The sequence below is a fragment of the Pollicipes pollicipes genome, unplaced genomic scaffold, assembly GCF_011947565.3.
Source record: "Pollicipes pollicipes isolate AB1234 unplaced genomic scaffold, Ppol_2.1 Scaffold_4295;HRSCAF=5057_pilon_pilon_pilon, whole genome shotgun sequence".
NCBI classification, from domain to species: domain Eukaryota; kingdom Metazoa; phylum Arthropoda; class Thecostraca; order Pollicipedomorpha; family Pollicipedidae; genus Pollicipes; species Pollicipes pollicipes.
In genome coordinates this window covers 37939240-37967094 of record NW_023596461.1, presented here as the reverse complement: position 1 = coordinate 37967094, position 27855 = coordinate 37939240, and the positions used below count along the sequence as shown (strand labels likewise).

The 27855-nt window shown below is 54.9% G+C and overlaps 2 protein-coding genes across 2 annotated transcripts; one reads left to right on the top strand and one right to left on the bottom strand.

The window, feature by feature from the left end:
* Nucleotides 1–5913: 5913 nt before the first annotated feature.
* Nucleotides 5914–11968, top strand: LOC119097501 (uncharacterized). Its single transcript, XM_037220532.1, has 6 exons — nt 5914–6002; nt 6906–7011; nt 9059–9229; nt 9775–10383; nt 10543–10681; nt 11883–11968. The coding sequence occupies exons 3-6, from the start codon at nt 9104–9106 to the stop codon at nt 11966–11968; spliced, it is 960 nt and encodes a 319-aa protein (XP_037076427.1). The 5' UTR covers nt 5914–6002; nt 6906–7011; nt 9059–9103.
* Nucleotides 11969–13640: 1672 nt separating this feature from the next.
* On the bottom strand, nt 13641–27497 carry LOC119097015 (F-box/LRR-repeat protein 4). Its single transcript, XM_037220026.1, has 6 exons — nt 27434–27497; nt 26233–26394; nt 16757–16922; nt 16339–16431; nt 15842–15946; nt 13641–14795 (listed from the first exon to the last, which is right to left on the bottom strand). Exons 1-6 carry the CDS (start codon nt 27468–27470, stop codon nt 14663–14665), a joined length of 696 nt encoding a protein of 231 aa, XP_037075921.1. The 5' UTR covers nt 27471–27497; the 3' UTR covers nt 13641–14662.
* Nucleotides 27498–27855: the final 358 nt, after the last annotated feature.

Sequence of the window (27855 nt, the reverse complement as noted above, 5' to 3'; positions counted from 1 at the left end):
ACGGCTCACAGCCATTGCACCCTCTCGTCGACAGATAAAACATGGGAAATATGTCCGCATACCACAGACAGTTGTCAACCGCAGCCATTCTGTAACATACAGATCATAACCATATAAAATAAAGACAGTCCAGGCCATCATGGCTCCACAAAGCCACCAGGGGGCCATGCCAATCATACCCCGAGATGACAGAAGGGATTCGAAAGATAAAGCACGTCCCCAACAATCGTCAGTGCGTCCCTGGAGAGGTTAAGAGACTCGAGAAAGACCCTAAAAATACAAAAACAAAAACTAACCCTCACAGCGCATGCCGGCTCCCGCACCAGAGCTAATGGCAACCAGCTGCCGATCCCGGGAGTCAGCTGTAAACCAGAACATCTCTTACGTCAAACCAACGAAATAATCAACCCCGTTCACAATGCCAACACGACGAGCTGTTTGGCCAGCGAATCGCACAAGGTTCGTGATTAGGTGCTGAACAGTGAGCAATGTCCCATGAATTAGTCCATCGTCTGCACATTTGAGCTGGGTACGCAGCGGGTCGGCCTAACCTGCACAGCACAGTCGCACGACGGACTGAAGACTGACACGCCAGTTCAGCCGACAATGGCTATAAGTGACTTGTCAGATGGGCGGTGCACATAAGATATCCGCGCTACCGTTATAAACGTCACGTGTCAACCCCAACACGGCTGAGCATTGAAGGCGCAGCTTCCGGTCGCGCTGCGGCAGCTCTCTTCCAGACCACGGCGTCCTCTCGCCACGTGCTGAGAGCCGCTGGCTCCTCGTCCACCGCTCGCGGCACGCTGGCGAGGTCTGTTGCCGCAGCTGCCGCAGGATCGCGACGTCGGCAACCAGCCGGTACCAGAGGGACATCGTGGCGGCCGGGCCCAAGAGCGACAGCACGGCCGGCAGCGCGGCCCCGGCCCCGGCTTCGGCAAGCCGCCGGACCGAGGCTCCACAGGCCGCACCTCAGGCCGTGGCGCAGCACCACGCGCCGGGAGCGACACCAAGGCCGCCCACCAGCAGGCCCCCGCGGGCCGCCGGACCGAGGCTCCACAGGCCGCACCTCAGGCCGTGGCGCAGCGCCACGCGCCGGGAGCGACACCAAGGCTGCCCACCAGCAGGCCGTTCTAGGCCACGTGGACGGCGAGCGCGACGAGCACCCTGTTCACCCTGTCCAAGTTTTATCCATGGCGATCTCACCTCAGGACTTTCGGATACACATTCGCACGGCTGAGAGTGATAATACATGAGTACGATTGGTCTCGGATTCAGGAGCTGACGAGGGTGGACCACGGGTTTAGGCTCCAGACACCAGGGCTAGATCTCGACGTACGGCCTTACACTCCTGCTACAACGAAATGACCTGTTACAACAACTTCCCAGTTTACAGTCGCCGGTTCCAGATTTTACTGCAAAAGCCAAATGGTTTTGTCCCATATTCGGTGAAATTTGGCGAATGTGCTCTGACTGTCGTCCGGTCTTTGTTTGGTATTCGACTACTGAAATTCGTTCGCAACGCGACACTTACACAAAAAAACTTCGCATGGGGTAAATACGAACCACGGAAGCTCTGTCCGACAAAGCCCTGCCAAACTGGAAAGCTATCATCAGAATGACCGCTCTTTGTGAATAGGACCGCGGAGGCTGCAAGCGAAACGTACCGCCAGCGTGTTGGGCCAGTCGTTCTTCATCTGCTTGGAAGTGTCCTGCCGCTGCTGGACGGCCTGTCGTTGCCGCTCGCGGCGAGCAGCCTCCTCCTGCTCGCGAGTCAGGTGGCCCCGAATCGAGTTCCATTTCTCACGGGACAGCAGCACGGCGTCGTATGGCAGGTTTGCCGGCACGTACACTTGTGGCATGGCTTCCTGCGGCCGCCCTCGCTGTCCCCAATGGAACTGGCAATAGGCCCTGTGGAATTTTCAGCGGATTATGTATGTGAATTGTTTTCACAGTGTTACAATCGCCTCGGCAGCCGAACGCCCTGGGCAGGTCCTGAAAGACACAGCCACAGTTTCAGTCTAAAGTGTGAGCAAGCTGGCTAAGGGACCCTCCGTATCTTACGTCACGCATGGAGTACCGAGAGGTTGGGGTATGATGAGCGCAATTGGAGTGTAACAAGGGGTAGTTGTGTCTTAGAGCGTAACGCAGTAAAATGCTACTTTCGTACCGCCCCCCCCCCCCCCCCCCCCGATGGAGGGAAGAGCTAGCTGACTGGCAGTGTGTCTACTGTCACGCCACATTACGGCTTTGAGGCACCAGCTGACGTTGTGACGTCACTGGGTTGTATAGCCGACGGAAGGCCACAAGACATCAACTGCCGATACGTCATTGGTATTCGGCTGAGTGTGTGACGTCACAGGTCGTGTGTTTTTAGGGCTCTTTAGGGCCGCCTGAATGCCGTGAGGCATCAACTGATGGTATGACGCCGCTGGTATTTTATAGAACATCAGGCACAACAGGCCATATTCCATCTTTACCTTTCGTACCTGTCTACTTACTGCAAGCATTCACGTTCTGAACAAAGGCTCACCAGTGTGTGACGTCATTGATAATAACTTTGTACGAGCTCCCTTCGGCCCCCACGGTCACGATGCATCATATCTCGTGAAGCATCACGGGATGATATGACGCCACTGGCATTCGACTAAACATCAGGCGCAAGAAGCCGTGTTCCATTTTTACCTTTCGTACCCGCCCGCTGCAAGTATTGGCGTCGTGCTAAATGAAGGCTCTGCCGAATCACGTATGTGACGTCACTGACCATGAGTTTTTACAGGCTCTTTTAGGTCGACTTGAGACCATAAAGCATCAGCTGACGATATGACGTCACTGGCATTCGACTGAGTGTATGACATTACTGACCATGAGTTTTTAGCCTCTTTCGGACCGGCTTAGGGCCATAGAGCATCAGCTGACGATATGACATCTACAATGATATGACGTCTAGGCTCTGCCGAATCAGCTGAGGGTGAGACGTCTCTGATTATGAAAATTTACACTTTTTTGGGGCCGGCTGAAGACCATAAGGCATCAACTAACGACATGACGTCAATAGTATGCGACTTAGCACCACGAGCAACAAGTCATGTTCCATCTTTACCTTTCGTACCTGTCTGCTCTAAGTATTCGCGTGTTGAATGAAGGCTGTACCGAGTCATCTGAGTATATGAGGTCACTGATCATGAGTTTAAACGGGTTTACGTGTGCCGCCCAAGGCCACGAAGCATCATACCCCGTGAAGCACCACCGGATGATATGAGGTCACTGGTATTCGACTAAGCGTCTGGCGGAACAGGCCATGTTCCATCTTTACCTTTCGGACGTACCGTACCTACCGCAAATGTTGATGTGCTAAATGAAGGCTCTGCCAGATCACCTGAGTGTGAGCCATCATTCAGCACGCCAATACTTGCAGTAGACCGGTAAAAAGGCAAAGATGGAACATGACCTTTTGCGCCTGATGTTAAGCCGAATACCACTGACATCATATCGTCATAATAGCTGATGCCTTATCGCCTTAAGTCGGCCCAAAAGAGTCCGTAAAAAAACTCATGGCCTGTGCTGTCACGTACTCAGGTGACTCAGCAGATCCTTCAATCAGCACGCCAATACTTGCACTATACTGCCATGAAAGGAAAGATAGAAGATGGCCTGCTGCGCCCGATGTTTTGTCGAATACCAGTGACGTCATATCATCCGGTAATGTCTCACAGAACATAATGCTTCGTCGCCTTGGGCGGCCCAAGTGAAACCGTGCATACTCATTAGCAGTGACGTCACACACAGAGGTGATTCGGCGGGGCCACCATTCAGCACGCGAATCCTTGCAGTAGCCAAGTAGAAAGTTAAGAATGGAACATGGCCTATTGCACCTGAGGTTTAGTCGAAGATCAGTAATGCCATATCGTCAGCTGATGCTTTGTGGCCTTTCGTCGTCTCAAAACAGCCCGCAAAAATTCAGGACCAGTGAAGTCACACGATGAGTCGGGTATCAGTGACATCATATCGTTAGCTGATGCCTTATGGCCTTCAGTCGGCCCAAAAAACACCGTGAAAACTCATGACCAGTCACGCACACACTCAGATAATTCGACACAGCCATCATTCAGCACACGAACACTTGCTGTAGGCAGGTACGAAAGGTGAAGATAGAACATAAAACTGCTGGCGGCGGCTGTAAACACTCGTAACCAGTGACGCTACATACTCCGGTGATCCGTCAGAGCGGTGGCGTGTGATCGATACAACACTGCTCTCAGTGACGTCACAATGTCAGCTAATGCCTCGCAGTCTCTCCTCAGTACGACGGTACACGACCATTGCAACTCCTCCGTAGCCCCTACCACCGTCGGTGGTGCAGGAACCAAAGTAAAAGAAGGCGTGTAACACTACGATTAGGCGCGATCTCAAATAATGCTGGTTTTGTAAGCTTCCAAACTTAACAGCCAGATACCGCTGACTCCCTGTTAAAGCAAGCCTATAGCCGCCTTTGTTTCATGCCTGCTGACTTTGAACTTGCATGATAAGTTCACGGAACTGCATTAAAGAAACACCTTGAACACCGACCTGACCGCCCCCCCCCCTCAAACTTCTGACCTGTGACGCGACACAGACGAGACTGGACATGACACGCACACTGACAAACACTGACCTGATGTGTAGCACGTCAGACAAATTTCTTAATAGTTCAATGCATGCAGCACAGTATAAACAAACCTGCGTGATCCTAACGCGCGATAGACCCCGCTACGACCACGTGGATACCGCGCTTGCTCGAAAAAACAGGACAGCTGATCTGAAGACGCTATTCCGTTACTATGGCAACCATTTGGTAGTGTATGTTCCTGGGTCTTGATGTGTGTGGATGCGCAGCATGGGCATACATCGCACTTACATTACGGGGTGCATTTTCTCAGCTGGAGATGCTTAAGAATCATTCGTGGAGGAGAAATGTCACCTACGACCTGAGCAAAAAAAAAAACCAACGACGTTTTCAGGAAGCATTTAAATACCTGGACATAATCTAACCTGAAAACTGGAGGCGCATAGCATCAGCTACCGCATCCCTCCGTTAACATCTATCAGAAACATGTGCAGGGGTCCAGCAATGCCGGCGGCCCGTATGTGACGTTGGGCCGTTGATATCCCTTCCGGTCGCGCTTCCTGCCCACCGTTCGCGGCGCAGCTGCGAATTCCGAGGGCGGGCGTCGCCCCGCCGCGGGTCGATCCCCCGCCCGCCGCTCAGTCAGACGCGCCGCCACTTTCCCCACCCAAACAGCCTAACGCCGTTCAATCCGTCGCGCCACACATGATCTCGAGACCTTGTTCATTGCTGGCGAAGCTTTACCCGCATGACTGTGAAGTGGTACGTTCGTGGTAAGATCTAGCCACAGCACAGTTTTGAAATTGATCACAGTGGCGCCAGCTGTAGAACAAAAACGCCGCTGTTGGCTTTAATGGTACTCCACTGTATGCGGCGAGTTGACAGACCTGATGGGAATTTAAGAGATGCTAATTTTCGCGCGAGGATAATTTTTAGCTTAGCAACACTCAAATACCTTGTTCAAAGAAAGATTGAGTGCTTAGAAACAAAATAAGTACCATGGGCGATTGAAGCTTGATCACGTTACAAAGAAATACGATGTGTTAAATTTATCATCTTCCTAATGCCTCCCGCTACGGCAGCCTGTTCAACTGCAGCTGCCTAGATCCAGAAGCGAACATTATGTAATAATATCTAAATATTTTACTATATTTTTTTGTTTAAATGTAGTAATTTGTAACATTTAAGTATTTATTGGAGATCAAGTTAGTCTTAAATTACATTATTCTGAGATAATCTTGCAAAGAATAGTGTTTTGTGTTAATGGCAGTTGCACGTACGTTTGTATTTGTATGAAAAACAGTGGCCTCTGACAAAGATTGGATGTGTTTGAGATCCTCGGTGGTCAGATGTCGGAAGCTAGTTTAGTTTGCGTGTTATATATAGTTTGCCAAAGGTACGAAGTTCCCCATACCACTGGTAGCATTTTAGGTGTCAGTTATTGTGGGACATGTTTCACTGCTCGGATCCAAGCGATTGGTGGTGGCAGTTGAGTGTCGATGTTGTTGGGGTAATCATACATTTGGGTTTTGAGCGGGTTGAATTGCCGCTTAATGTTCCATTTATGGCATGTTGGATTATTTTTAGATGCACGCTTTTTCTGAGCGCCATCGCTAATGCCCAAAAACGAATACAAGTAGACAGAAGCGGCGCATCCCTTGCTCACCTGAGCTGGTAGAGTTGTTTGGCTGGGCTATATGCTTAATGATTCCTGTTGGAGCCAAAAGCAGAAGCATGTTATCCTCCTAACAATAGCTTGGATAAGCTTGCATCTGAGGTTACTGCTGGTTACTGTCAAAGCACATCATTATTACTTAACAACAGACCAGTTAGCAAAAAGTTATTTCACTGAGCAGAATGATTGTCAGTGTGAGTGTGCTCAACTTTGTGTTCTCATGTGAACTCAGACCTACCCAAATAATTCTGGATTTTAAATTGTTTTGTGTGCAAAATGTTTTTGGTGTACTTTGGCTTAAAATTTTCTTCTCAACATTGTAATATCCTAAAATAATGGCTTTATGGGCTGAAATTGATGACAACTGTGCACCTAACTTTTGAGTGTCAAGAGGTACAGTGTGTTGCTTCTATGTTGCTCTGATGCTGGGCATGCTCAATTTAATGTTTTTATATAGTGTAAATGCAAGGTGTCTTTCCCTTACAATTATGTGGTCCATGCTGAAAAAGTGCAGGGCATGAAGGTCATGTCCAGGTAAGTAGTGATGTTTATGAGACAGTTTCAGGTATCTAAACCACAAATATAAGTACCCCTAGGACAGTATGTGGTCTTTACTAATTTCAGAGCATGGATGAATATGTTCAAAAACATTGGTATATGTGGCATCAAGAAAAAATGCCTTCAATCAGTGCAATTTAGCCCAACTGACTGCGGCATATGCAAGCACCAGGTACAGTGCTTCAATACTACTGATGTGCAGCCAAGTGAATGCCTTTTTTCCTGACTGGTGTACATTACAGGCCACTGTTGATCACATGCTGCTGACAATCAGCTTGCACAGTCACTGATTTTCATAGCTTATAGCATACAGCCTGTTGTTATAGGGCTATATTTTTGGTCCTGCAGGCCAAACTTGGGCCTGTTAACCTGAGGTTTGGAGGCTTTTGGATGATGTAAATGCTCAGCTGTATTCACAGGCTGCCAGTCATGCCACTGTGGTCCAAAGGCTGATCACATCTTAAAATTTGCATATTCTGGAAAATAGAAAGTGTTAGCATTTCTAAGTTGCATGGTTTATATAAAGTATAATATATACTTCTAAGGATTTGACATGTCTCAAATATTACAAGCACCTGTATTGCTGTTTGAGTCTGTCAACACTGAAATGATCTTAAACATAATTTCCTGTTAAAGATAAGATTGCTCAAAAAGTCTTGTTAGAGGCACCTTATGCCCATTTGCCTAAATCTCATCTTTTTTTGTCATGCAAGTGCAGTTTGTCTAGCTTTCCACCATAGCATGTGTCCCATCAGTGCAACCTGCACAGCTGGACAAAACAGTACTGAAAAACTGGGGTTCAAGAATCCCTGGATTTTTTCAGGCAATGTCAGGGGCCCACAGACACCAAGCATGAAATCAAATCTTGAGTTTCCTGTCCCAAATGTGGAACTGTGTTGAAAATCAATCACATCTTTTTTGTAGGATGTAAGGTGAGTTTGCTTGCAGCACCAGATAAGATAGGAGCAAAACAAGGAGAACAACTTGTTGACCATTTTAAGGTGATAGCCATGGGGTAGGGGAAGGGAAGGCAGGCTAAGGCTGTCATCATAGTTGGGAGGAAAAGTTCAAGACTCATAATCCATGGTGTGCTTGCTGAGTACAAGTGACATTGGGTATAGGTCCTGGGGTGGGCACATTGACCCAACTGACATGAAAGGATCAGCTGTCCATTGATCAACAAGGGTCAAGCCAGGTCTGGGCAGCAGTGCCACAACACATTTGCACATGCACAACACAACACATGCCATGGCACATTTTGATTTTATAACAGCCTTAATCAATGTATAATTGATAGAATTCTTGGGTCAGAGCTCACACCAAGTAGTCTGTGTTTGAGCATTGACCCCTGCCATTCAATCAGACAATTCCACATCAACAGTAGATTTTGGTGGCAAAAGTGTAATGTGCTGCAGTGCCTGTCATGGTCCATCCTGTCCTCTGACATCACCTGGCCTTGAATGTGACCTCTGCCAATGGAGGTGGGCCGCATCTGCGAGGGCCAATAGTGAGTGCCTTAAGGGACTCAAACCCACCCTGCCTGGCTTGGATGGATTGGAAAGCAGGTGCTCAAACCACTGTTCGGACAGACTAATAAAACTCTGCAGTCCTGTCTGGTGAAATGGCAGAGACCAAATTATCTGGTGAATGGTTTTGCACCCCTTTGCTAGTAGATTCATGGCATGCACAACAAGCTCTGTCAAGTATCTGAAACATATAGCCACCCACATAAACCATTTGGGAATGAAATTTATTTTAAAAAAGAGGAAAGAAAAGGGTTGCCCTTTGCTTATAATTCTTACCTGTGTAGCCCTGCTCTGCCCCAAGAATGTTTGCACTTTGTCATGCTCATGCTATCTTAAATAAAGCTAACTCTTTTTGTTGTCCATCTTCAGAGTTCAACAGTCACTCATCAGTATTTGTACAGTATCCCGAAAGCAGTTGAGTAGCGATGCCACACCATAGATGTTGTGACATGGAAGTCAGAGGCCATGCAGAATGCCCATGCCAAAGTATTCCACTCAGATAAGGAATGCGAGATGTATGTTAGGCTCCAACTAAGGTGCTGTATCCCAGGGATTGTACAGCAGCAAGTGGAAAATTGCATAGGGTTGTGTTTTGCACTTACAAATGGCCAGGCTGAACTTTTTTGCCTTACATGTGGCATGGCTCTTTGTGAAAGTTGGGATATGATACTACATCAGTGTATCTTATTGCAGGTGGAAAGACTGGTGAACATCGGGGGAAGACCAACTCTGGTCTGAATGGGGCTGTTTGAAGGGCGAAGCCGCGTCAAGCGAGCGACGACGGCACCTCATAGCAACCTCTCGCTGGAGGTCTTCATCTCCAACAACAAGCTGGGCAAGCGGGTCTCCAAGTCGTGCATGGAGGTAATTCTGATGTGCTCCTAGCCAACAAACCTCCAAGCATGTTTTTTTTCTTTGACACTTAAAGGAGTGTACACATTCTCACAGGCTGCACATGTAATTGTAAGCTGGTATGCATGTGATGCCGATTATGTTTTGATAAGAAACTCATGTGTGCAACAGGTGCAATTTCTCCGTGCTTCTGGTTTGTTTCTTAAGGTATGTACCATTTTGTTTTAATGTGCATCTAACGAAATGCTGGCACATCATGTGGCTCTGATGTACCATGTTTGTCAGTTTGACATACGTCGGTGTCACATTGGTAATCCCCGTGTTCATGATGGTACATCCGCTAGAGGGCGAGCCATGTCTGACTTCCCTTCCCCCTACATAAGCCGTGATATATCTGGCAGACGAAGCGCCCATTTCCGTTGCGATATGCCCATTAGATGAGCCGCCGCGGCTGTCTGCGCCGCGGCATGTCCGCCGGATGGGCTGCTGTCCGCCTGACGAGCCGTCCGTGCCGTGTTGGGACGGCCGCCTGACCCGCCGCCGGCGTCGCTCCGCAGCCGCCGGAGCCGGATGGCGAACTTGCCGACCGTCGGCTGCGGCTGTCGGCGCTCCCACCGCCGGCGGCACGCACGCTCCGGCAGCGGCCGCCGCCGCCGCCCGGCGACGAGCCCGACTCGCCGGCGCCCCTGCACAACGGCTGCAACGGCCACGGCCCGGAGCCGGCGCGCAAGCGGCTGACCGAGGCGCAGAAGCTCATGCTAAGCTCCGAGTGTCACAAGACGGAGATTTTCGCCACCAAGCTGCGCCACATCCCGGGCCGACTGGGCGGCGGCGACGGGCCGCCGGCTCCGCTGCTGGCGCCGCACCGCAACGGCGAGCGGCCGCGGCGGCGGCGCCGCTCCGAGGCGGCCTCCTGGGAGGAGCCGGCGCCGGCCGCGCCCGCCAGGAAACGGGTAGCGCTCGACAGCCTCCTGCTGCGTGATAACCACGAGTACTACAAGGTAGAGATCCTGAGCTCGAAGCTGCGCTCGAGCCGGCGCCTGTCGGGCGACAGCGACGTTGGGCCGCCGCGGCCCGAGGCCGACGAGTCCATCTTCTGTGCGGCCGACGAGGTCGGACCCGAGGACAGCTGCGACAGCTTCCGCGTGGTGCGGCGCGGCGCGTCGGCCGGCCGTCGGCTGCGCGGCCGCTACCACTGCGGCACGGCGCACGGCTGCCACCCGCCGGCTGGTCAGCGCGCCGCCGCCGCCACCGCCGCCGCCAGCAGCGACTCTGAAGATGGAGCCGACGAGGTGCCCCCGCCGACACAAGCGGCGGCGCGCCAGCTGGCGTACACGTTCGAGTCGTCGCCTGGCGCCGAGCAGTGGTACCAGACGTATGCGCGCGAGACGGATGGCCAGCCGGTGGTAGAGGCGCTGGCGGCAGCCGTTGCCGCCAGCGGGCCCGTGCTGCCGTATCAGATGAGTGAGGAGGAGCTGTTCCCGCCGGAGCCGGCGCCGGCGCTGCCGAACGGCGCGCACGCCAGCAAGGCCAGACACCGCCGCCTGCTGCTGGTGGCCGAGACGGCGCGCAAGTCGCCGCGCTGTCACGCGTCGACACGCGCCGCTCGCTGCTCGGTGGACGCGGCTGAGGGTGTGGCTCTCTGGGACAGCAGCCTGGAGCAGGTGCAGCTGGTGGCGGCCAGCATCTCCAGCCTGCTGACGGCCGCCCAGGAGCAGCACGACGCGTGCTCGGTGCGCGCCCAGCTGCAGCAGCAGCCGGCGCCGGGCCGCCGGCGGCGACGGCGCACGGCTTCCTGCTCGGAGCCGGAGCCCGAGCCGCCAGCGCACCTCAGCGGTCTCAGCCTGGCACCGCCCGAACCGCCCGACCTGGTGGCGCTGCTGCGCGCCGAGCCAGTCTGCGCGCGCCGGCCGGCCGCGCTGCTCGACTCGGCATCGCCGCCGACGCTGCCGGCCGATGACAGCTGCAGCGTGAGCACCGACTCGACGGCCTCCGGCGGCGCGTCGGCGTCACGCAGGCGGGGCGGCCGGCGTCGCAAGAACCGCACCGGCTGGCCGCGCAGCCGCGCCCGCCGACCGGGGCTGCTGCAGCGCGCCGTCAGCCGGGCGGCGGCCACAGTGCGAGCCGGCGCCGCCGGCCGTCGCCGGCCGGCCAGATAACGGGCCGGGCCTCTCCTGCCCGTCCGCCCCGCCGCCGACCCCCATAGGCCAGATGAGCTGTTTATGTTCTTCGCGATCAAGCCCTTCTTGCCTTACAGGGCGGAGCCGGCATCGTGTTCGAGGGTGGTCTCAGGAAATTGTGCGTCTTGCCGCAGTGAGGGGCTCCGCTGTGTACAAATGAATTCCCAAAGCTCCAGAAGCTCCAGTCAATCAGTCAATGCATCGTTGCCTTGGATTTGATTCGTGGTTTGTTACTGTACAGAACGTGTACATTCGGCAATTACGCATACATGTAATTAGTTTACAGGTTTATACTGCACGTCACGTCTAGTTCAAAGCATTATTTTCTGATCTGATTCCCATGTGTTTGTGTTGGTGTGCGTGCGCGGCCGTCCGCAGGCGGGCCCGGCGCCGCCGGCCGGTCACGGCGATCTCACTCGGGCGGCCGCCGCCGCTGTCTTCCCCAGCCGGACCGTCGCCGCGGACCAGCCAGGTCCTCTGTCCAGGCTCGCCGGCCCGGCTGCTGGCACAGAGCCGGGTGCTTCCCGGCGGACCGGCGCCGCCGCTGTCGTGTTTTCCAAGCTCGGTGTGAGCGGGCGCTGCCGTACAGGGCGCTCTGTATGCAACTCTAGGAAAGTATAGCCGAGTGCAACTCAGCATTGTGTTTTTTGGTTTCGGGGTGCTTTGGAGCGGCAGCCGCACCGTTACCGGCTGCAAATGACCTGTCAACGGTCTCGACCTGACGCCGGATTACTGTCAGACCCAGTTCGCTTTCGGGTTCAAATGCAATGTGGAGTAGGCGGACCAGTGGGAGGTAGGACGGTGTTGCCGTCAGCATTATCTTAAGTCGAAATCTGCCAGTTGCAGTCGGCGCCTGATCACGGACCCAAGCATAGCTTGCTCAAATCGAGTCCGTACGTTAGCCACGGTCATTCTTGGCGGCTTGGTTGACTTTCGCCACGTCTTTAACGTGTGTTCTCCACTTGCGGCTGTTTCCAACGGCTTGCACAGTTCGGGCTGCTCGCACAGTGCATGGCGGTACTACCTGTGCCAATTACGAACGCTGAGCAGAGCTGAGGGAAAGTCGGGTGGTGCGCTATCGCCTCCCGGTGCCGGGCCCACTCCTCCACACCAATGGCGTGTGCTTGTTTACCTTCCACCCGGCACGAGTCCGTAGATTTGCTGTGCGCGCGGGTGTGCCTGAAGCCGTGGGATGTTTACCCATCGCACGTCCGGCCGTTCGTTTACTGCATTCGTTTGCTGGGCACGGCTAGGGCGCCTGCTGACCTCCGCCCGGGCCAGGGCCGGGGCAGCTCGTGCGTCGCTGCCCCCCCCCCCCCGCAGCCGAGCTTGAGCCGCATTCCTGCCGAACCGCTGCCCTGGCTCGGCTGTGTCCGAACAAAAACTAGCCGGGCAGGTCCCGTCGTCACGTGCGCACCCAGTGGGCCTCAAACCGACGCCGCAGTCTCGCTGGTTACCTTACGTTTGAGACCCCCGGACGACCTTGCGCGTCTGGATGGCCGCACACTTGACCTGCTGGTGAGCAGTTGCAAAGCATGCAGGGTACTGGTTGGCAACTGTTGGCGACCCGATTGAAATGCTGTGGGGAACCGCCGCCTTTTCCAGGCGGCTATATACTGGGTCTCGTTACACGAAAATAAGGCAGGACATGGGTGCAGTTTCCATGGATGGCACGGGCAGTGCCGCGCGCATAACGGTTGGAGAGAGGAGCGGTTGGCAAGCACAGCGTTAGAATCAGGATCATTTGGACTAGGCAGGTCCGACCGTGGTGACAAAACCTTACAACGACTTTCTCTGGCCCTCTGCATTTGCAGTGCGTTCAGAGACACGGCAAACTAACATGCTGCATCTACCTAAAGCACGCACCAGTCCATCTATTTCAGTATTTGTACGCCACATAACCTATTTTACCCCTCCACCCATGACGCAAAATGGCCATTGAAGTCGACGCGCCTGAAAACACCAATGAACAAACAAACAACAAACCTCTCCACCCAGGTTGCATGCGCTGTGGAACGTCAATAATCCCTTGGTTTAATAGCCAATTTGTTACGAAACCAGGCTGTCTAAACATCAGCCTTTTGTCATAGCATGTAACAACAGCTGTACGCAGGGCATTTGCTCGCGTCAAGGATGTGTAACAATCCCAACCCGTTCAGATGTTTCGCACTTCAAACAAGACGCAGCAATGTACACTACCACAATATAACACGCCGTTATTTTAAAACAATTGTATTGGCGAAGAGACGCATGACAACATCATAGTGACTGGCCGTTGCCAGACGGCGTTCCAGCCCAGTGCGGCTGTCGTGGGGTGCGTCGGTCGCAGCATCAAAGTGCAGTTGAGCGGCAGCGCCAGGCTGTCCATTCCTGAGAAATCCGCCCCGACACAAGGACACGAGGCGCCGGCTACACTTCTGGCCCCAGTTTGTACTGCATTCGCCACGCTGCATGTCTCCTCACACGCACGCGTCAGGGGCGACGCCCGGGTGGGTCTCGGCCATCTCGCTCGGCTCCAGGAGCCTGTCTGCGGTTCTCCTCACACGCACGCGTCAGGGACGAGGCCCGGGTGGGGCCTCGACCGTCTCGCTCGGCTCCAGGAGCCTGTCTGCGGCCCTCCTCACACGCACGCGTCAGGGGCGAGGCCAGGTGGGGCCTCGGCCGCCTCGCTCGGCTCCAGGAGCCTGTCTGCAGCCCTCCTCACGCGCACGCGTCAGGGGAGAGGCCTGGATTTGACCTCGGCCGCCTCGCTCGGCTCCAGGAGCCCGTCTGCGACCATCCCCAGACGCACGCGTCAGGGAAGAGGCCCGGGTTTGGCCTCGGCCGCCTCGCTCGGCTCCAGGAGCCCGTCTGCGACCATCCCCACACGCACGCGTCAGGGGAGAGGCCCCGGTTTGGTCTCGGCCGCATCGCGCGGCTCCAGGAGCCCGTCTGCGACCATTCCCACACGCACGCGTCAGGGGAGAGGCCCGGGTTTGGCCTCGGCCGCCTCACCCAGCCGGCCCGGATGGCGGTGTGGTCCACAGCGCAGGTGAACGTCACGCCAACGTCGTCCGGCGCTTTCCTCCGGTGCAAGTAGACGACGCACCGGTGCGGCCCGGCACTGACCTCACAATGGCTCCCTACACGCAATTCCCAGCGAGTCACGTGACTTCTCCGGCGCACCGCGGCGAGCGTCGCCCACAGCGCTGCCAGGCCCCCTCCCGCGATTCCAGGTCTCAGCGGCGACTGGCGGTGCCACCGCCGGTCCTCTCGCCGCCGGCGCCTAGGCCGGCTTGTAGGAGCGCTGGATGGTGCAGCGGGGGTAGGCGCGGCGCCAGAGCGCCACCTGCGCCTCAGACACCTGGCTGCAGAAGCTGACGTCCAGCAGGCGCAGCTCGCTGCACTGCGACAGCAGGCTGCCGGGCGAGGGGCTGTCAATTGACGGCGACTGACGGGGGTAACGGCGTACAGACCAGCGTACCACCAGGCGGCTGGCTGCTGCAGCGCTGACCCATGCGCGCTCAGAAGCGACAATCAGTCAGGGCGCGCACTGGCGGGTCTCACTGCGACGCTCCAATGGTGACAAACGGGGTCATTTAGCCGGCTAGTTGGGTGATGACGTCCGTCGACCCAAGGCTGACGGCCGACGGACAGACACGACCAGTTAAACACGAGTCGGTACACCAGGCGGAACCAACCGACTTCAGGGGACGGGCGGGGAGACGGCTAGCTCCGGTCGCTTCACAGGCAGACGAGCACACTTGCTAGAACATGACACTTCACAGCCTGACGTCATGAACAAACGCGAGCGGTGAGCGTTTTTGACATTAGTCTTCAAAGAACACGCCCGCCGAAAAACGCTCCATTTCATTTTCCTTTCCAAGATTAGTCGTCCAACTTTAGAAAGTACCCCCGACGCATGACATCCAAAACATCTGAACGATTGCCGCTTTTCCGCTTAGTACTTGCCCCCAACGTTATGGACGTTATCGCAGCCGCAATAATGACTATGTACCGCCACCTCAAGCTCCCATCCCGTGCCTCTCCTATCAAAGACAACACGTTGCGGCTTTCTGCGGCATAACGAAAAGGCTGCTGGTATGAAAAAGAGCTTAAATGAATCAAGAGAATCCGCTATGACTGTCTGCACATTTCATCACAAAAGCATGCTGCTCAGTCGGCCAAAGCCTTCCAAATGTCTTATGTATGACGAGCTGTCAGAGGAAACTTCCTTTCGTGTTATGGCACCATCTACAACATGCGAGGAAGACCATGTATTGCCTTCTGAATGAAGTCAAGAGAATTGACAGGGGGACCTCGGCGCGTGCTTCGCCAATGAAATTGAGATATTCCATGAAAGCTTCTCCACAAGACCACCTGTTATCAGCACACGCTGCGTTTGGGGTGGATGGTGGACGCGCGCGGACGGCCTTCCGGGGCGCGCAGGGACTGGGGGACGCACCTTTCGACGGCCTCGGGCCGCACCAGACTGGCCCCCAGGATGTCCAGCTGCTGCAGGAGGGGCGTGTGCACGGCCAGCAACCGCAGATCACCATCCTGGATCAGCCTGGCGGCGTCGCGAGCGGCCCAAGAGTGAGCGCCCGCACGACAAAGGCGGTAGGGAAGAACACCAGTTGGTTGCGCGGAGAAGTCATCTTCATAGAAGAGGCCGTCCGCACAGGAGCTATAAAAAGCTGCATCCAGCGCGGCGTGGCGTACTAAGGATACCACCTTTACACGAAGGCCCATATGGCGGAGAGCTGCACCGTGCGCCGTATATGTAACGGACCAGCATTTGAACGAACTGATCGCAGCCGATAGGCCACGCTCTTATGGGGGAGTGACCTCATCAGGACGTCAGCTGGGCCGCACGCGCAACAATTATGGGCGGAACGTCACAACCCAGGCAACGGTGCTGTGACTACTCTCCGTCTCTGTCTTCTTCGCCACGTCACCCACCTGAGCGACGTCATAAACAGCTTCTTCAGCGACGGGAAGCAGGGCGCGATGTTCCTGAGGAAGGGCAGCTCGGCCTCCTGCACGACGCTGCGGCTGAAGCCAGCCGTCAGAGGACCGGATGTCACGGCGCCACATGAGACCGGCCACGCGGCCGAGCGGCCGCCCACGGAGCAACACCCACCCTGCGCCCGAGCCTGCCCCGGCAGGCGTGGGTGGACGCCACAGGAACGATCACCGGCCGGATGGTGTGCGTCGTATCAGCCGTGACGCGCCGTACGCGACACAGATCATCGGCACACCTGAAGCCCTTATCCGTGTGCCTATCAGGCGGCACACAGATCAGGGCACACTCCCACTCCCACTCCCACTCCCACAGTGGACACACTCGCAGCCGCCACCGCCGCCGGCCGCGCCTCACCACCAGCCGAGGTCGAGCTCCTCCAGGCGGCGGCAGCGCTGCACGTGGCGCAGTTCGGCCCAGGTCAGCTCCGCCTGCTTCCAGAGCCCCAGCGAGCGCAGGTCCGGACAGCACTCTCCCAGAGCCTCGCAGACGTGCCACAGCCGCCGCAGTCGCACGCACAGACCTGCCGCACCGCCCACACGGCACCACTGAGCCCACAGCGCCAGTGACCAACACCAAACACTACTTTGATGACGTTGAAGCGGACTGCGTGTGCGTGCGTGCGTGCGTGCGTGTATATATATATATATATATATATATATATATATATATACATATATACAAGTGTTGTTGAAGACCTTAGCGTGAACACATTTCATAAGCTTTTCCTGTACTTCGAGTTTTCAGATTACGGCTGTCTGCTCGCCATTCAGACTAAGAAGCAGCTCGCCAATGTGAGACATCTATTAATTGACTAACGTTTCGGAATTACATACTGCATTCTGAAAGGTACACACACACAGCATACAAGTGACGAGTTTATGCTTACATGTTAAAATAGGTATAACCAGTAAGGTATAACAATTAGGTTTCATCAAGTTCAGCTCGATCGCCAAATTGCACAGAGTCTAAATTACGTGGTTACCATTTTTGGGAGCATAAGAATTCGGGCGGCAAAACACGTGCTGAATAGAAAAACATACTGCCTACGGATGGTGTCGATCGTCCCTAAATGAGGTCAAGGGTGGCTGAGAGATTAGCTTGGTTGTTTGGTTCCGGTGCCCATGTCTTGATCGTGACAGCCTCCAGAACATAAAGCTCTTCCCCTGTTTGATGATGATGTTACAATGACAGTCTTTCTGGCAAGGTCGTCCCGGCTGCCGTTCCGGCCGCGTTCTTTCGCGCGTGCTCTTTTGGAGCACCGTCAGCCAAGTGCATCGTCAACTACCTTGAAAGTGTGCTGGTAGTCACACCAACGTGGTTCAGGACCTTTGCCTTAAAAGCCTACAATCTATGTCACAAAAAATTGGTAAACGACGGTGGTTCGTTTCAAGGACTCAGAGTTGGCTGTGAGGTTATTTTTCATGAGTAGAGTGACCTTTCTGTTTTTGTAGTAGATGGTCAGCGTTATCTTGTCGTCCTGACTGACTGGCTTGACGTTTACAGGCATTATTTTCTTGAGGATACGCTCGTCTGCCTTATAACTATCAGACAATGATTCTGATGGAGCAGCTTGATGGAACATTGATTCTGATGGAACAGCTTGATCTGGTTGATGTTTGATGGCGTCAGTTTTTGTCGGATATCGTGACACAAAACTGCTGGTTTCAGGGTCGATGCCACTGTTGGCGTAGCCATTATTTGCTTGGACTTTTTGATGCGCTGCAGTTCACTGTGTAGTTGCGTCCAATCAAAGCAGAGCTTGAGGGCTCTTCGGAGGTAGAAGCGCACTACACTGGCCTTGTACCGGTCGGGGCACTCGCTTATGGCACTGAGGCATCGTCCAGAATCTGTTGGATTTTTGTACACTGTCGTCACGAATCGCTGTTTTGGTCAGCAATGTCTATGTCTAAAAATGAAATGCGGTTATTGACGCTTAGTTCATAGATGAGTCGGAAAACTGAAGCTTGTTCCATCACATTTGTTAGTTCCATCAGTAAGCTTTCGTCACTGACGTCTACGAACATATGATCGGCATATCGTGCGTAAAGTACGAGACGGAGTGATGGATTTTCAAGGACTTTGATTTCCACGTGGCACATGTAGGCGTTGGCAAAAAGCGGTCGCAGGGGGAACCTATGGCCACTCCATTCTTTTGCCGGTGGAGTTTGCCGTCTAGTGTACGAAATGGTGCCTCTATCGTACATGCTCGCAGGAGATTCTCCAGATGGGAGGTAGGATTTGTATCATCTCTTCTACCGAAACGTTCGTAAATATACTCGACGCCTGATGATGGTCCGTTGACTTTTAGCTTTGTTTCATAGGGGCGTACGGTGTGATGAGGCAGCTGAGTTGCTTGGCCAGTTAGTAAGACACACACACGCACGCACGCACGCACGCACACACACACACATATATATATACATATATATATATATATATATGTATATATATATATGTATATATGTATATATACACATTCTCCCGTGCCATTAACCCATTATGTACAAAGTATCCACAATTCCTCCGGCCGAGACCACGCGTGCCCTACTTAGGATGTCAGATGGCGACGGTCTGGGGTCGACACTCAAGAGACAATACGAGTGACGGCATCATTGAGATGGTGCCATTTAACTTCAGTGGTTTCGACTCGATAATAGCTACAGGCTACAATTCAATCAGCGGCCAGGAGATGACACGAACGCCACCTCCAGCACCTGTACACTGTAACAAAATCCTCTTTTCACCTTCAAACATTCTTATCTAAAAGCTCGCTGCCGGCCGTCGTTCACTAGCCATTAGATTCGCCTTTGTTCAAGCTCAGGCATGTGCAATGACCGCATTCCATCTGTTCCATCGGAACCTGGAGTATGCCTGGCTCCCAAAAACGCTATCCGATACTTCCTTTAAAAATTCGCCTTCAGCGTCTCACCACCTGCCGGTTGCACCAGCCAGTTCGGTGGTGGTGGTGATTTGGTTTGTAAGGGCGCGTCGGCATCAGGGCCATTTTGCGCCCACTCGATGACGGTTATCTACCTCTGCGGCGACGCGATAATTATGTTGTCAACTAATAACAGGTAGTATCACTGGCGCACTTAAACTGAGGGGTGAGTGAAAATAACGTCAAAGTCAATGTGTGCTAAAAACGCAAGTATATCTCCAAGTTCACCACATGGGTCTCGACCGAGTAACCGATGGAGGGGTGCTGGAGGAAAAAATCGTCGCCTCTCCGTCTCAAGGCGCCGGCATGAGACGAGCGCATGTTCAACAGACAACTGGTCCCCGCATCTATCATACCATGGCACATCCCTACGCGTCAAGTAAAACGAGTGTGTTGCATATGTATGACCCAACCGAAGCCTACAAAGGGCGACTTCCTGGAAGCGGCTTCGGCGATGGGAGGATTCCCAATCACCCAGTTGGGGTTTGATTTCCCTGAAAGCGTGAACATGTTGGTCGAACATGTGCTGTCATGTATTGCGGACGTATTTGGAAAACGCTGTCTTCAGATCTCGAGCGGGTACATAAATTGGTATTGGGTTTCTCTCACACGCCACAGGTTTCGCTGTGGCGTCGGCTTTTTCATTTCCCATTATTCCTACGTGGCTGGAGATCCACATGAATGTGGTACGGCAGGAAGTGTTGTCCAGCCATTCCAGTTCCTCCCAAATTGAGCACGTCAAAAATGAGTGGTCACGTGACATCCTTTTCAGGACGACAAGCAACGTACTGAAGCGCTGCTAACATAGCAAACAGCTCTGAGGAAAAAACTGACAGGTGCTGCGGGAGGCATAGACCTACGGTATGGTCACCACACACAAATGCGCAACCCGCTCCTGTTGAGCCCTTGGACCCGTCGGTACATATTTGTCATGAGTTCGCGTATTGTGAGATCTGTTCCAACGAATACGTGAGGAACTCTCGTGGTGAAGTGCCATTTTTAAGATGCTGACAAAGTTCCAAATCATACTTAATACTCAGACGTCTCCACGGAGCTGGGTCCCGAAGAGTGTGCGGGGCAATGTCATCCAGCGTAATAAGCGACTCGTCTAGCCAGTCCCGGACGCGCAGGCACATCGGCCGCGATGACGTGGGCCGCCCCCTCAAGAAAGAACGGATTAACGTCTGAGAGAAGATAAACTTAACGGCTGGGTGATCCGGAAATTGTGAAACCTTTATAGCGTAATTCAAAGTAAGCCGTTGTCTCCTAAGAGGCAAGGGCGGTTCATTCGCTTCCACCAGCAAGTTTCTTGCTCGGGTCGTACGAAACGCCCCAGTGGCTATACGAACACATGTATGGTGGATTGTGTCCAAAACCTGTTTTGAAGATGTAGGAGCACTATCGTAGACAGGACTAGCATAATCGATGACTGGTCGAATTAGGGCCCTATACAGGTTCAACAGGGTGCTTCTATCGGCTGCAAAGGTCATACAACACATTACTTTCATGAGGTTCATGCGCTTGAGACACTTAGTCTTAACCATCTTAAAGTGTTGCTTAAACGTGAGCCGACGGTCAAACGTGAGGCCCAGGAAACAAACGTCGTTACAAACTGGGATACTGGCATTATAGAATCGCAACTCCGGGTCTCTACAGCCTCTAATCCGTGAGCAGAAGTGCATGCACTTAGTCTTGGTGGTCGAAAATTTGAAGCCATTCTCAAGGCTCCACTCAGTTAGTCGAATCAGGCATAACTGAAGCTGCCTCTCAGCAGACGTCGTTGTGGATGCCGCACACCAGATGGCAAAGTCGTCCATAAACAGTGACCGACTGATGGTAGGTGGCAGACAGTCGGTGATATCATCGATCATCAGCGCAAACAGGGTTACGCTAAGGACGCTCCCTTGAGGAACACCGTTCTCTTGTTCATAGCGATCAGATAGCATGCCACCCACTCGGACGCGGAAGAATCGACGACGTAAAAAGTTTTCAATGAATAGTGCCATGTGACCTCGGAGTCCACACTTGTGTACTTTGCTTAGAATGCCATAGCGCCAGGTAGTATCATAAGCCCGCTCAATGTCAAAGAAGACTGCTATCGTGTGACGTCTTTGTTTAAAAGAATGTCGTACAGCTGTGCCGAAGATCGTTAAGTGGTCAACAGTGCATCGGTTCTTCCGAAATCCGCATTGCACTTTGGAAAGACAGCCGTGGGTTTCAAGGTACCACATGAGACGATCATTAACCATCCTCTCTAGCACTTTGCATAGGGATGAAGTCAGCAAAATTGGGCGGTAGTGCAGTGGGTCGGAACCATCCTTTCCGGGCTTCTGTATCGGAACTATAATCACCTCCCGCCACGACTCCGGGAAGTCATCTTGTAACCATATGTAGTTGAAAAGTGAGAGTAAGGCATGGAGGGACTCCTTCTTTAGGTGATTCAGCGTATCATTGTGGACTTTATCCAATCCAGGTGACATACTCTTAGCTCTCTCAAGAGCAGTGCAGAGCTCCATGACAGTGAATAGTTGGTTGTACTCATAAAGCTCTGAGTCAGGAATTCTAAAATTGATTGCCGTCTTCTCACTTTGTTCCTTGTAACGAATAAGGCGTGGGTCGTCTGTTCCATGTCGGCACCTTTCTGCAAATGCACCTATTTTGTTGGAAACTTCCTGTGTGTTCAATATCGTAATTCCCGCCACTTTCAACACCGGAACTGCAGTGGAGACGTTCCTACCGGAAATGCGACAAACTCGCTGCCACACTGCACTCAGTGGGATGTGACGATTTAAACCATTTACATATTCCCCCCATGATGTACGCTTTGCCTCACGTATTGTGCGTTTCGCAAATGCTCTGGCCTTTTTAAAAGCGATGAGGTTGTTGGTCGTTGCAGAACGCTGAACGCCCACGTCCGCTTAAGAATTGCCGCCTTTCAGTCCTCTGACCACCAGGGAACAGAGATCCTGCGCGGCTCAGGTGATGTCAAGGGAATGCAAGACCTTGCAGTGTCGACAATTGTGGATGTCACTTGTTGTGCAAGAGACGTTGCATTGTCGTCCTCGGTCGGCTGCACTCTAATATGACACTCGTCAGTAAACCTTTGCCAGTTAGCACGTCGAAGGTTCCAGCAGGAAGGCCTCCTGCCTGGGTGTCCAGCATCCATCCCAAGCCATATTGGGAAATGGTCGCTCCCATATGTAGTGCTCTCAACGAACCAAGACAACCGACAGAAAAGGGACGAGGAGCAGATAGAAAGATCTATCGCTGAAGTAGTGCTGGACGGCAGAGATATGTGGGTATGCCGGCCGGTGTTAACAACACAAAAATTATTTGTATTCAGCAAACGCTCAAGATGTCGATCTCGGCGGCTTGTGTGACTGCAGCCCCACGAAGGGCTATGGGAGTTGAAGTTACCTAGCAATAAGAACGGCGATGGAAGCTGATCGAAGATGGACTGTAGTATCGAATACGGTACTTCCTCAGCAGGAGGGAGGTAGATAGAACAGACAGTCAGCCTCAGCGACCCAAGGTCGACGACGACAGCAACAGCTTGAAGGTCAGTGTTAAGACTTACAGGAGAACACGGTATACCGTGATGAACTAAAACCGCCACCCCACCATGGGCGATCGTGTCAGTTGTCACGTCTTTCCGAAAGATGCTGTAACATTTGACGTTAATGTGGGTGTCATCAGATACCTTTGTTTCTTGTAAGCATGCCACAACCGGGTTACGATAAGATAAGAGTGTGTGTAGGTCCGACATGTTGGCCCTCATGTCACGCATGTTCCATTGTAAAAACGTCAGTGGCATGCTAGGTATGCTTGTACGTGGGGTGCACGGTTAAGATCCATCGGTATAGCTTACATCTGCTTTAAGCGTTCACCAAGGATTTTGCATTAAACAAATCTCCCTGGCGACGCTCTACTTCAGTGGAGGTAAGCCAGACCCTTGGCCGAGCTTTGGGACTTCCACCCTCCGTAGGCGACGTCGGCCAAGGAGGGGCACGCTTTGTTGCACGACCTGCCACCGGGGACTGCAGGGTAGGCCGACCCGAAACCCCGTCTCCAGGTGGAGGAATGGGAGGCGGACCCATTGACTCTCCCGGTGAGTGGGGCGGAGTAGACAGCGGAAGCCGGCCCCCCGTCCGCTGTGCAGACGCCGACCTGGCGGCGCGCCCTGCAGGGCCAAGGTCCAGAGAACCCGGACGAACAACAGTTTCAGAAGGGCGGCTCCGGGAGGGAGCGACGACCGGGGGATGCCGAACCTTGTCCGGCTCCCGTGAGCCGGGGGGACCGGCGCTCCCGGCAGGGCCACTAGCTGGGGAGCCAGAGGGGGGCAGCTCTCGTAGCGCCCCTGTGCCAGCGACAACCGATCCCGTCGTAGCTGGTATGGATGGAGGGGGAGATGGAGCCCGGGAGGGCGTGTCTTCAGCACGGGTTGGGCCGGGGTGCGATGATGGTGGGCGAAGTCCATGACCTCGCTGGACCGTGGTCCATCCCCCGTTCCCGGGTCACAACCCAGCCCCGGGCTCTCTGGCAGCTCCACCAGGGGGTTCCAACCCCATAGGCTGAGCTTCTCTAGCGGCGGCCAATGCCGTGGTGGATTCTTTTCCGGAGGATCCGACTTCCGGTACGACGGAACGGCAGAGCCAGTTGATACAAGTGTGCTTAGTATCAGCTGTACAAACCCGCCTACAGTCGTGCCTTTGAAATCATCAAGTCCACTCAGTTTCAGTACCTCGTTGGCTGCGGGTGTTACTTGGGCTAAATTTCTTGCCGGATTGGTAAGGGTCCGCGTAATTGGTAAGGGTCTTGGGCGTCTTTGTATGTCCTTGTGGTGGTCGCATCGTTGTGTCGGCGTTGGGCCTCCCGAAACGACTCCTTCCTTCACTTTTATGTTCAGGACAGCTTTCGCTGACAAGGACTGGCAGTTGCAATACGACGCCACGTGACCCTGACCACAGTTGACGCATTTCACGGTTTCTGATTTACACTCAGTGTTGGTGACCTATTTCCGCACACCTTCCGCATCTAACATCTTTCCAGCACTTGTCCGTGAAGTGGCCATACGTCTGGTACCGGTAGCATCGGCCTGGATCAGGTACATAGACCCTAACAGGAACCGACTGATATCCCACGCGGACCCTATCTGGCACTCTCGCAGAGCAAAACGTCAGAATAATTGAATCAGTATCGGCCAGCTCTCCTCTCTCTCTCTTCTTGATGCGTCTCACCGCCGTCACCTCTTCCTCACAGAGGCCCTCAGCAACATCCTCACCACTCACACCGCGAAGGTCCCGGCAAGTAATCACACCCTTGGAGTAGCTCTTAGAGGGGTGAGGGTGCACCGATACGGGCACCCTAACCTCTCCCTGTCCTCGTACTTTGTTAATAAGTGTGGTCGTTTTAAGCATGCGCTGGATCTCGCGTTCGTCTGTTAGATGCACTTCTATGCCTCCGTCCGCATACGAAAAGACATCCTTGGGCGTCCCGATCTTGGAAAATGCTTGTTGGCGCTGAAATGGGTTTAGTCGGAGCGGTACTGTCCTTCCTTGGTCATCTACTTTGGCGGATCTTACGACCAGAAACTGGGGTAGTGGACGACGGTCGGGGTTTGGGGGGTTGGTTGAAGATAAAGTGTCCATAGGTATGTGTTTATATTCGGCGCTCTGATTCCCCGCCCACCACGGAGCCCAACACGGGGACGGTCCACTTCTAAGAGAGGAGCCGCCAGGGCTATCAGCACGCTATACGCAGACCAGTGTGCCAAAAGAGTTGCTGTAAGAGCCGCCGGACACGGATCTGCGGGCGCCAGTGCCTCGGTTCGCAGGGGCTAACCAGGCACCCTAGTAGCAAACCGAGGTACGGTCCCTTAATGATGTCAGGAGGCAGACACTGCACCCGGCAGCTCCCCCCTCAACACCCGTCACATGACCTGCTTGCCTCCAAGCCAGTGTCACGAAAACACGACGCCTGACCAGCCGGTTCCCTCGTGTGGAGACTTCACGAGGCATCCGCAGGATCACAAATTCGGGCCAAAACCACGTGTTGGTAATCTGCCCCGACTAACCCGCAGGGCAACTCCCTCAGTGACCAGGATCCCTTCATCGCTACCTGCGGATCCAACGGGGTACGGCGAGACCCAGATAAGACTGAAAAACTGGGGCCGAGGGGTTGCTAATCCCTACTCTGAGCGAGTCAGAGCTCTTGCGGGAGGCACGTTTTGTCTGGCCCCCCTCTTTGGCCGAAACGCTTGGGGCGCTTTACAAGCCTCCCCAACCACCCGCAGGATCATTGGGGCACGCAAACCCCCCCCCCCCCCCCCACCACGGAAAGGTAGTGCCTCACGGGGGGGGGGGGGGGCACCAGCCAGTTCTGGGATCGCAAAGCGATGCCCTACTTTTTGATGAACGCGTGTAGACGTTGTGGTGTGAGTGTTGGTGTGTGTAAGTGACTAAAAAATAGAAGCCTTGTTTGACAAGATCTCTCTTTGGTATTAACAAGACTGGCGCAAGCGAGGTCTCCACTAGTATAACTATCACGTAAGCAGTCGGAAATGTGCTACATCCACCCTGGTTTTGTATCTGGACACGCCTGATACAAAACCCGGGTGCACCTTATGCTATGAAGGGCGCAGGGTCTGACCCTGTCCCTGCAGCGCGACAGCAGAGCCGGCAGTCCCGTCAGGGCCCGCGCGCGAGGCGCACCGGCACGCACCGCCATCCCGAGTGTGTCGGCCGGACACCGTACATCAGAGCCGGCCCTGCGGCGGTGGGATCCATCACCACAGCCAGGGGTCGGCTGACGGCGGCGCGCCACGAAACTGCCAGAGCCCGGGCGGACGGCGTTCAGCGGGTGAGGAGCCGCCGCCGCCGCCGCCGCCGCTCACCGAGTCCGAGGTGCTGCAAGCCACTGGCGTTGCGAATGAAGGCAGCCAGCGGCGCCGCGGTGATCTCGGTGCGGAACAGGTCGAGCCGGCGCAGGCTGCACAGGTACTGCAGGCTCCAGAAGGCGTCGTCGGCCAGGCCGCAGCAGCTGCGCATGCTCAGCTCTGCCACACACGGACCGGCGCCGGTCAGCCGGGGCGCCGTCGGCAGGCAGCGGCTGACGCCAGACCGCGCGGCACAGGCCCACCGGGACCGGTCAGCACCCCGGAGTGCCAGCCGGTCGGCGGGGCGCCGTCGGCAGGCAGCGGCTGACGCCAGACCGCGCGGCACAGGCCCACCGGGACCGGTCAGCACCCCGGAGTGCCAGCCGGTCGGCGGGGCGCCGTCGGCAGGCAGCGGCTGACGCCAGACCGCGCGGCACAGGCCCACCGGGACCGGTCAGCACCCCGGAGTGCCAGCCGGTCGGCGGGGCGCCGTCGGCAGGCAGCGGCTGACGCCAGACCGCGCGGCACAGGCCCACCGGGACCGGTCAGCACCCCGGAGTGCCAACCGGTCGGCGGGGCGCCGTCGGCAGGCAGCGGCTGACGCCAGACCGCGCGGCACAGGCCCACCGGGACCGGTCAGCACCCCGGAGTGCCAGCCGGTCGGTGGAACGCATCGGACGGCCCGTACATAAGCCGCCCGAGCCCGGCTCGACGCCAGGCCACCAACGATCGCTCACTACCAACCGCCGGTGGAACGGTGGGCATATCAGTCCCGCACTCTGTCTGCAGAACAGCGGGCTGAGCGTGGTACCGGCTGGGTCAGGCGGCACTCAACACCACATGAAGATAAGACCAGCCAGTCAGCAACTCCACGAAGGCCGGGTTCGTACATCCCGGTCAAAACACACACACACACACACTTAATCACGCGTACTGGACCAGTAACCATGGTAACGACGTCGGGCTGCACCACACGGGCCAGCTAGCGGTACTACCATCGCGTCGATACGTGGTCAAAAGCTGCCAGAGACATTGTCGAGAAGAGTCCGGCGCGCGGCCGGCCGCGCTTGCTGTCGTGCGCTCCGGAGAGCGACGCGGGCCGGCGGGAGCGCCTCCGGCTTCGGGTCAGAAGAGTCCGGCGCGCGGCCGGCCGCGCTTGCTGTCGTGCGCTCCGGAGAGCGACGCGGGCCGGCGGAAGCGCCTCCGGCTTCGGGCTCACCCTCCAGGCCGCGACAGAACAGGCCGGTCCACTCCATGCAGAGGCCGTTGAACCAGTCGCAGGCGTCCACAGCGCAGGCAGAGGAGCCGGGAGCCGAGCTGGGCGGCCACGCTGAAGGGGGGGGGGGGCGGCGGGCACGGTCATCCGGGTCCAGGGTCGGCCAGCCGCCTCGCCGGGTCGCCGGGTCGCCGACCGTCACCCACACGGGCAGAGCGCCGATGCTGCTGACATGCGGCCCACTGCCACTACCAGCAGGTCACCAGCGCGATGGTGACAAATGTACACTGATCTCTCTCTAACGGGGGAGAGCGAAGAGGAGCCATTCAGAACGTCATTTGAAAGTCAGATCGCAAGAGACGACACCACGACCCAAACAGACGGCCCTTCCACAGATGCCACACGACAGCCCAGTGATGGTGCCT

Bases quoted from the DNA above. Each gene is read 5' to 3' on its own strand.
- LOC119097501 (XM_037220532.1), top strand. From the start codon at position 9,104: ATGGGGCTGTTTGAAGGGCGAAGCCGCGTCAAGCGAGCGACGACGGCA. The intron at 9,230-9,774 runs GTAATTCTGATG...GTCGCTCCGCAG, and splicing joins TCTCCAAGTCGTGCATGGAG to CCGCCGGAGCCGGATGGCGA. The intron at 10,682-11,882 runs GTGAGGAGGAGC...TCCTCTGTCCAG, and splicing joins CGTGCTGCCGTATCAGATGA to GCTCGCCGGCCCGGCTGCTG.
- LOC119097015 (XM_037220026.1), bottom strand. From the start codon at position 27,470: ATGGAGTGGACCGGCCTGTTCTGTCGCGGCCTGGAGG. The intron at 26,395-27,433 runs GTGAGCCCGAAG...CGTGTGTGGCAG, and splicing joins GTTCTGTCGCGGCCTGGAGG to AGCTGAGCATGCGCAGCTGC. The intron at 14,796-15,841 runs GTGCGTCCCCCA...CTCGCCCGGCAG, and splicing joins CGGCCCGAGGCCGTCGAAAG to CCTGCTGTCGCAGTGCAGCG.